At 40.9% G+C, this 9,963-nt stretch overlaps 1 protein-coding gene across 1 annotated transcript; it reads left to right on the forward strand.

The window, feature by feature from the left end:
* The first annotated feature begins 2,481 nt into the window (after positions 1-2,481).
* Positions 2,482-5,163, forward strand: helt (helt bHLH transcription factor). Its single transcript, XM_073047663.1, has 4 exons — positions 2,482-2,561; positions 2,835-2,939; positions 3,044-3,140; positions 4,010-5,163. The coding sequence occupies exons 1-4, from the start codon at positions 2,535-2,537 to the stop codon at positions 4,498-4,500; spliced, it is 720 nt and encodes a 239-aa protein (XP_072903764.1). The 5' UTR covers positions 2,482-2,534; the 3' UTR covers positions 4,501-5,163.
* The last annotated feature ends 4,800 nt before the right edge of the window (positions 5,164-9,963 follow it).

Here is a 9,963-nt window from a genome sequence, read left to right on the forward strand (position 1 = left end):
AAGGATCACCGCACAAAAAGCATCGCTTCAAGTCTGCATTTTAAGGATCTTGCACTGCCGTACAACGCTTTGCCATAAGGAAGATGCTGGCAACTTCGTGACAGATTACTTCCTCAAATATGATTTCAAGATATATTTAAATAGCATATGAAACATACAGGTGTTTAATTGAGCAGATCGTACAGTCATGCGCAAAATCTCCAAAACTGTGTCTAAAACGATGCCTAAAAGAGAAAAGTCAAATCTGTACCTCACAAAGTAAAAACCCTTAGGTAAAAGCAATTCATGGAATTCTTTTTTAAAACGCTGTAGAATCTTCATCAAAACGGAAGAACAACTTAAACTGTGTATTCACCTTTTACTGGTCCCTAACTGAGTCTGTTATTTACATTAACGTATAGAGAAATATAAACGATTTATACGTAGATTTGGTGCATTAAATATGCTTTCCATATAATTGTAAAGACGGAGTTGCTTGAGTGACCTTGCGTCTTTTTCACTTGAAGATTAATTCAAACAGAACAATTTCCCATTGAAAGCTCATCGCCAAGGCCACTACTCTCAGCTAAACCGATTTGTCTGACAAAGTGATGCTGGCCACATTGTGGCAAGGCAAGAGGTCGTAGACACCGCTCCCTCCAAGTAACAACCTACATTGTACACATTTTTTTTCCACAGGGCATTTCGAATTATGTATACATCTGTACTTCATAATTTTGAACGTTAAGGGAAACTTTTCTTTTTAAAAAAAGTCCAAAAGCGGTTTCTTCTGTTTCAGAAAACTCATACACTTATAGATACCTTTTTAAAAATGTTTTATAAACAGACTTCTATATTTTAGTATTTTTGTCTGTTGGATTACTTGCATTTTATGTATCCATAACTTGATTTACTTTTGTTTATTAGGATAATTCTGAAATAAGCTAAAAATTGGTGTGTTTTACGTGACTTACAAAAGTGATTTTTAAATCGGAGCACCATAAATATTCGCCTCCTATCACTAAAAAAAGTACTTGTTGATACTCTGTGCCAGCTTGCGATACAAAACAATGCTCTTTTTACATTTTACAATTTATATGTTTATTCTTTACAAAATATGAAAACGTACTTTTGCTATTTATTTTTAAATATCCCTGCGCAAAAATGTCATCCAGTCGTGGGGAGGGGAGCCTGTTAAACTAACGCCACTAGACTAAACAATCGCCAAGTAAACTTTGCTTAAAAGGCCGCCGTAAAAATAAAGCAGCTTTGTTCCCATTTAACTTAGTCGCATGTTAAAATATTTTTGTTATGATAATATTGCAAAAGCGAGATGCAAAGTAGCCTATCATATCAAAGCGCTGTCTTTAGAATATTAGCGCCCTGGCTTCTCCACTTGGCGCGTTTAAAGGGACCATTTTAAAGGCGATTGTCTCTTTCTCTCTAATGACATTTACCGGATCAGAACATGCTGCTAATTCGATCATCAAGCTTTGCCCTCTTGAACAATGCCAGAGTAATTTTTCCCAAAGTTTGTTAAATTGATCAAAATTAGGCAAATGAATAGGGATCTCCAGGCTCTCCCTCTTGCAGGTGACAGTGAATAATGCACTTTTAGACCAGCTGCATTTTCCCTTTTATTTTTTTTCTTTCTCTCTCTTTCCTCCACAATGCTTAAAGATCTCCCATTATTAAAATTTAGGCCAACGAAACTATTCATTCATTTCAATAGACATTTTCTTATAGGATAATAGGCTACAAATTGAGCCCACCAAATCGAATCCAGTGGTGGGTAGCCTCGTGTGCCAAAGTCTGCTGGGGCTGGTTTTGAAGCAAGCAATGTTCGTGTGCCAGCCCCAGTCCCACACCTGCCGAGGTCTCCAATAAATAATGAGTGGAAACAAAAGCTTGCCATCTCCCATAAAATGGATGTGTCACCAAGTCGTGTGAGAACAAACGAGAGCCTTCCCCTTCCCTTGAACTCGGCGGAACAGCCTATTAAAGGCTTACTTAATTACTTTAATGACTCCGGACATGCTTGAGGACTGGGATCGCTCGCTTTAGTTTTGTAAACAGGCGAATTCGAAAGGGAGAGGGAAAGGGAAGAGGGGGGTTGGAAGAAACTTTTTTTTGTTTCTTTTCTTGTGCGCACTGCGCCCTGATGGATCGGGGCAGACACCAGCCTTAGTTCACATTTCCCGCCTTTTTATTACTATGCAAATGATATTCGAAAAACGATCACGTGTCTTTTGAAGAGCCACGTGGATTAACAAAGCCGGACTGCCCCCTGCTAACCCCTGGCTATAGTCCCTCAGCCCCAGATCCCTGCCACCTCTTTAACCACATATTCCCCAATGCCCCGCTCTCTAATCCGGTCGAATAATTTAGGCAATGAATGCACTGGACCCCTTAATGACTGCTTTATAAGGAGCCACTTTCAGCCAGGGTGGAGCATAGTCGAGTTTTATTTTACTGCAGAAAGCACGGGGAAGAAAAGTTTAGCTACTAACGGTGAAAATATTTTAATTGTCCAGTGTATAACTCTTTGCCTGAAGATGTCATCCAAAACGAAAGAGCGCAAGGTAAGGGAACCTTCATATTTCTATATGGTGCTTTCCCACTGCCTTCTTCCAATAGTACTTCCTTACACTGTAAACTTGCAATACAGTTCTGCATGCATTTTGTTTTCCTGTAATAGGTTTACTGACAGTGTTTTCCATACCTTCTTAAAGAAAGTTAAGTTTCTACTAGAGTACACCGCATTTCTGCCCGCGGTGGGAATCTACACATATCTTCGGGACTTCCTTTTCCCATAACTCTTCTTTCTGTAACCACCCCTTTATTTAACTTCACAGACGGCTCCCGTGTCCCACAAAGTGATCGAGAAAAGACGCAGAGATCGGATCAACCGCTGTCTGAATGAACTTGGCAAAACTGTACCAATGGCATTGGCAAAACAGGTACTTCACAGTTTTGCTTTCAAGCTTTTTAAGTCCAACATTGTCTGCACAGCGCACCAGTTATTTACTACCCATGGCTATCTTATTGTTATACCTTATTTCAGGGCACGGGGAAGCTGGAAAAGGCGGAGATTTTGGAAATGACAGTTCAGTATCTAAGGGCTCTGCACTCGACGGATTTCGCCAGAGGAAGAGAAAAAGGTAGCGGGAGAAATACCCTTTCTTAGCACTTTCAACGCCTAACACATGTTAACACTTGAACTTTGGTAACCTGTGGTGGAGCATTCATACTCGCAACTCTTGAGCGCAAACTTTAGCTAAAAACAACTTGCGCTCAGTTAAAATGTGAGCCCCGTTCCTCGCCGAGCTGTGGTTCTCACAGTCCCGCGCGCATTCACAGAACGCTGCATCTTTTCAATGCTAATGCAGCGCTTGGCTTTAACACCTTTTCCAGTTTATTCACTGGAAGGAAATAAAACAAAAATCATAGAGCGGCGTGGCCGTTACGCATGCATAAGGCAGGGACGCCTTAGACTCGATAACTGCTAAAACAGCTAGCAACACCCGTGAATTTGTCTGCGGTTTCAGGGAAATTTTCAGCCAAGAAGAGATAACTCTCCCTTTTCTGTTTTCCGAACTTCTGACTCCACACCGGGAAAATATGACCCTGGGTTGACTGGAAGTACTTTTTATCCAAATTCCGTGTTTTTGTTTTGTATGTACAAATATATTGATAAGCAAATACGCACCTATCGGCACTATTATTTAACGGGGTAACAGCTCGCTACTATTTAAAAAAAATAATGGAAGCGCCAAAAATAAGTGATCACCTCCTCCGTAAATCAGTGAGACCGTTTCGGATCGTATTCCAGATCATCAATAAGTTTCCAACGGTATTCTAACGGAATAGTTTAATATTCCAATACGCACACGACTTTAGAGAGACGTGTTACTTTTTAAAAATCATGCTATTTCTAACACGTGTTAAAAGTTTAACCCAAAGTTTTCTAATTTCACATAGTTTGGAAGATCTTTGTATATACAGCTGAACGCTTTTTTTATTTATGCAGGCGAACTGCTAGCAGAGTTTGCGAATTATTTCCACGCGGGTTATCACGAGTGTATGAAGAACCTGGTGCATTATTTAACCACGGTGGAGCGCATGGAAACCAAAGACACTAAATACGCCCGAATTCTCGCCTTCCTGCAGTCTAAATCTCGCCGATGTTCCGATCCCATATTCGGGCCGATTTCCTCTCACGACACGGAATATTCGTATCAACTTCACCCTGTTCCAGAGTTTACAAACTCGCGTTTAAACGAGTCCCTGTTGCAGCAAGGGGCTGGGGTGGCAAGAACACAAGCAGTGCATTGGCATGGGTCAGCTCGGAGTCCGGGACTCCCCTTTATTCCGAGCCCAACCATACCAATTTCAAACCCAGGCCAGCAACATAATTTCCTGCACTCTGTACAAAGCCTTGATCGCCACTATATTAATTTGATTGGACATTCCCACCCAAATGCATTTAGCCTTCACAACTCTCAGCACACAAATTTATAGAGCAATAAATATACACTGGATTGGTGTAAAGGTATAAACCATTCATCAAGTAAGGGTTACCAAGTATTCTCTGAATACCAGAAATTAGTAGCAGCGCCGCTTAATTCAGCGCCAGAATATTACTAATATCTCAGGTTGAATTATCAGTGTTCGCACGCCTGCTCATGGAAAAATGAAATTAAATCGATTAGGTTTTCTATTCTCCGAACTGATATCACTGACGTGTGCAAAGGCTCTACTTAATACCAATTTTGATAACTAGGATGGTCCATTCCTGTCCCTCGGGATCAGCGGTGAGTTGCTTCCATTTCGGGCTCTGGGAGTCAGAGTGGGAATTGTAGACTGTCGGAAGGATGCCGTTATGTGGGGCTTACGCAGGGCTTCCGTGTGCTGCCAGTGCACGACCTCAATAGCAACCCGACTATCCGGCACTCTAAGCGGTCCATGGACGAGAAGTTCCCGGGTGTAGGTGGGAATGTTGCCCTTTCTCAAGGAAGCTTTGAGCCTGGTAACCTCCCACGACAGAACTCAGAGCCAAGATCCGGCGTTCAGCCTACGCTGTTTCGGTGGAACTATATATCCTATCCTCATTTGTTTCAATTTGGGGATCAGAAAGTTCTTTTTAATGCACATTATATTAAAGAGAACTACGTACGCGTTCTACAATGTATAACAAAGTGCAAAATAATTAAAAACTCAAGTTTTATTCTTCCAATTCTATCACTTGTGAGTTATTTATTGCGTTGCCTTATCGTCTCTATATATAAACGTTTGAGCGTCCAAAATACAAAAATAAAACGCTGTGACCATCATTATTCTCTCTGTTCAGAATAGGAATTTAAGTATTTATTGCCGTTACCCGTTTTTCCTTTCAGGGAGTGCTCCACTCCCAAGGAGAGGATGCTGTTTAAGCAGCACTTTCCCCACTTCATAGAACGATTTCTTCCGTCTGTAATCTCAAGCACGGAAAGTAAACTGTTTCAGACCTCCATCATTCTGGAAATTAAATAGCTTATATAAATGGTAAAAGTACAGTTGTCCCTTCCCCTCCCCGCTGCCGTGGCGCAGAACCTGCGCTGTGCTGGTGTGCGTCCGTCCAGAGGCGCACAGCCGTGAACTAACGCTCACACTAACCGTGTAAAACAGAAGATTTAAAGATACCGACTGCGGACGAGAGCGTGATAAACTCGTGAAAACGAGCATTCTATTACCATCCGGGCCGTTAACTACTGAAGTAACATACATCAAGTAAACATGATGTGGAATGAAATGTCATTGTAATACGCACGATTCTACCGGAGAAGCGAACGAAGCAGCGGCGTCCTTCTCGTGGTGTACTTAGCTCTTCTCTTACAACGCGTCGCCCCAATTTAACTGAATTTAAATTGAATCGGTGGGATTCGTTGCCACAGACGGCTGTGGAGGCAAAGTCATTGGGTATATTTAAAGCGGAGGTTGATAGGTTCTTGATAAATAAGGGCGTCAGATATTACAGGGAGAAGGCAAGAGTATGGGAATGAGCGGGATAATAAATCCGCCATGATGGAGTGGCGGAACAGACTCGATGGGCCAAATGGCCTAATTCTGCTCCTACGTCTTATGGTCGTATGGTCTAACTTTTTAAACCTCACAAGATCTGCATTCGGCATAATCTAAATGTGTTCGTTCATTACTAAATGCTATGTTTTGCAATGTGATAACAGGGTCAAAGCCACAAGCACACCTGGTACGGCCCCTCAGCTGGATGGCTACAATTCGACTTGCGACTTTCCATTGAAGTTCTAAATGCAACTTGTTTAAATGCGTTTACTTATTCAATAAGAAACTCTCGAATACGAAACTCGTATCCCGCAGAATGCGCAGACTTAGTCGATTATTGATAGCATTTCACAACGGTGGACGCAGAGAACAACGTCTTCAGCTCAGGATGAACGAACCGCCATAAGCATCTACCTACACTCACCCGGTTCCCCGCACTTCCCGGTAGCTTTCTGTGCCTTCGTGAAAGACAGGACACCTGCCTCCGCCACATGCTCAGGCAGTCCCTGTTTTCAACCAATCTCTGGAGGGGAAAAAAAACTTCCTCAACGCCTGATACATCAATGATATGAAAAATAAATCTCAATATACCCCATGAGAAAATTAGGAATTATGCTTTTCATATTCTGGTATACCCCAGTTAGACTTCTCCTTCCCCACTTACCCTTTCCACTTCAGAAAAAAAAATAAACCCTGTCTCTCTTCGTGGTTGAAATATTCCTCCCCAAGTAACATCCTAGTGAATCTGTTGCGCGCACACTTTCCAACACAACCATACCTTGAATACGTGATACAGTGCCTTGTAAAAGTATTCAGCCCCCAACCCTTTGTTCTCATAAATGAGCATTACAACCAGGGATCTTGATTATTTTAACTGAGACTTTTTTATTTGTGAATCATGTGTTCCTTTCTTCACAGTACAGCCCCCAAACAGGGAAAATTGTAAAGCACGAAAAAATAAAAATTCTAAAACTGAAATGTCAGCAGTTCAAAAGTATTCATCCCCCTTTACTCAGTACTTAGTTGAACCAACTCTCACACAATTACAGCCAGTAGTCTTTGAGTAAATCTCTATTAACTTTGCACAATGTGATAGAGCAAGATTTGTCCAGTTCTCCTTGCAAGGTTGTTCAAGCTGTGCTAGGTTGGTTGGGGAGTGGCAGTGAACAGCAGTTTTGAGGTCTTGCCAGAGATGTTTGAGCTGGTTCAGGTCAGGACTTCAAATGGGCCACTCAAGGACATCAATTGTCTTCATTTGAAGCTGCTCCATGGTTGCACTGACAGTGTGCTTTCAGTTGTTATCCTACTGAAAGACAAACATCCTCACCAGTTCAAGCTTTCTGGCCAAGGCTAGCAGGTTTTTATCCAGGATCTCTCTGTATTTAGCAGCGTACATCTTCCCATCAACCCAGGCATGGTTTCCAATCCCTGCTGCAGATAAGCATCCCCACAGCATGATGCTACCTCCTCCGTACTTCATAGTTGGGATGGTGTTACCTGACTGATGCACGGTATTAGATTTACGCCACACGTACCACTTAGTATTGAGGCCAAAAATTTCCACTTTAGTCTCATAGCCAGGGCATCTTCCTTGCCACTCTTCCATAAATACTCTTTCTGTGCAAGGCCTTGGCGATAGTGGAACCAAGAACTTCATCTCCAGTTACAGCCACTGACTCCTGCAGCTCAGTCAGAGTGACTGTTGATGTCACAGTAGCCTCTCCTACAAGTGCCATTCTTCTCCAGTGACTAAGTTTAGAAGGACGGTTTGACCTAGATGGTCTGACTGTGGTTTCATATTTTTTCCATTTTTTCATGATGGACTGCACTGAGCTCTCAGATATGTTCGGTGCCTTGAAGATGGTCCTGTACCCTTCACCAGATGTGTACTTCATATTATAATTTCCCTGACTTGTCCTGAATGCTATATTGTCTTCATTCTGGTTTGGTCTGTTGAAAGTCTACCATACTGTTGGACCTTACAGAGAAATGGGGTATTTATTCTTATGCATTCATTGAAAACAGGTATTCCTCCAATTTGCAGATCAACAAATTGAGTAAGTTGGTAGATTGTACCTAAGCAAAGTTAGTGTAGTAATTACAAAGGGCATGAATACCTTTTCAGCCTTACAATTTTGATTTTTAATGTATAGTAAATTGATGACAGGTTTTGGAATTTTTCTTTTGATTTGACATAATGCACAATCTTTTGTAGATTAATTCAAAAATTCTACTTTAATGTATTTTAATTTTAGAAAAAGTGACAGTAAAATGTAAAAATAGTAGTGGTGTCTGAAGACTTTTTCAAAGAACTGTATATTGGTCATGTAACATTTGGAAAGGACATGCTATTAATTGTATTCATAAAGTAAAATAAAATTGGAGATATAAATTAAATACATCCAGTGAACAATGGAACTGGGACCTACAATGGGTCACATTATTAGATACGTCCTGTAGCTCATAAAGTGGCCACTGAGTGTAAAGTTCGTGGTCTTCTACTGCTGTAGCCCATCCACTTCAAGATTCAATGTGTTGTGTATTCAGGGATGCTCTTCTGCACACCACTGTTGAAATGGGTGGTTATTTGAGTTAATGTTGCCTTCCTGTCAATTTGAACCAGTCTAACCATTCTCTTCTGACCTCTCATTAACAAGGCATTTTTCTGATGGAACTGCTGCTCACTGGATATTTATTTTTGTTTTTGCACCATGCTCTGTAAACTCTAGGGACTGTTGTGCATGAAAAACCCAGTAGATCAACCATGTCAGAAATACTCAAACCACCCCATCTGACACCAAAAATCATTCCACAGTCAGAGTCACCCTTCTGATGTTAGGTCTGAACCTCTTGACCATGTCTACATGCTTTTACACAGTGCGTTGCTGCCACATGATTGGCTACTTAGCAATTTGCTTTAATGAGGAGGTATACAGATGTACCTAATAAAGTGGCTATTGTGTATATCAAATCTAATAACTCAGCTCTCAGTAAGTTAAGCAAGTTTACGTGAAGTGAAATGAGGGCAACATGGTGCTGAGTGAGATGGAAATTGGAGAGAACATATTCAAAGTCAAAGTTGAGTTTATTGTTATATACACAAGTACTGTACGTGCAAGCAAAGGTGCCAGGCAAAATCTACTTGCAGTGGTATCACCATTTCATCACATTTTCATCTCTAATTGACACCTGCCTTTTGTCAGAATGTTGGGTTGAGATTTCATCATAAATCAAATGGAATTTTATCCAGAACAATGCTTAGAAATTATCCGGAGCTGATCTCCTCCAGGTATTGCCTTTATTGATAATATTTCTTGAAGATGAATAACAGATAGCTTTGAATGCATTTTTGTTAAAGCTAAAATATTTTAAGACTTTTTTTATCACCTTCGTAGATGGAATTAAGAGATGGAAAATGCTGGAAATGGTCACTGGATAATGTCATGATATGTGCTAGTAATGTCAGAACCCAAGTGCAGAGGAAAGACAGACTCCAATGTAGAGACGGCAACCAGAGTTTATTCATAAGAATTTCATATTTGACAGAACATCACTGGCTTGATGGAACATTCTCAAAACTAGGACCCGATGATTAGCATTAATCAGGCATCTGCTTAAATAATACAAGTATCATGGAATCTCCAAGCCTATGAAAAGAAACTTAACAAGCTTAAACTGAAAGCACCAGGAGACCATGTTACAAAGTGTGAGTCGCTTGAGAAAAAACACAAGTTTGACCTGCTAAGTTCCTCCAGCACTTTGAGTGTTTTAACCTGAAATATTAGTTTGGTTCTCTCTCCACAGATGCTGCCAGACCTGCTGAGTATTTCCAGCACTTCCTATTTTTATTTCATCCTTCAGAATCTGCATTTTTAAAATTCTCAAACCATTGTAGCTAATCCTTTCAACATGCAAACAGATCTG

This window comes from Hemitrygon akajei, chromosome 6 (assembly GCF_048418815.1).
Source record: "Hemitrygon akajei chromosome 6, sHemAka1.3, whole genome shotgun sequence".
Taxonomy (NCBI): domain Eukaryota; kingdom Metazoa; phylum Chordata; class Chondrichthyes; order Myliobatiformes; family Dasyatidae; genus Hemitrygon; species Hemitrygon akajei.

Coding starts and splice junctions, on each gene's coding strand:
- helt (XM_073047663.1), top strand. CDS start 2,535: ATGTCATCCAAAACGAAAGAGCGCAAG. Junction 2,562..2,834: donor CCAAAACGAAAGAGCGCAAG/GTAAGGGAACCT, acceptor TTAACTTCACAG/ACGGCTCCCGTGTCCCACAA. Junction 3,141..4,009: donor CGCCAGAGGAAGAGAAAAAG/GTAGCGGGAGAA, acceptor TTATTTATGCAG/GCGAACTGCTAGCAGAGTTT.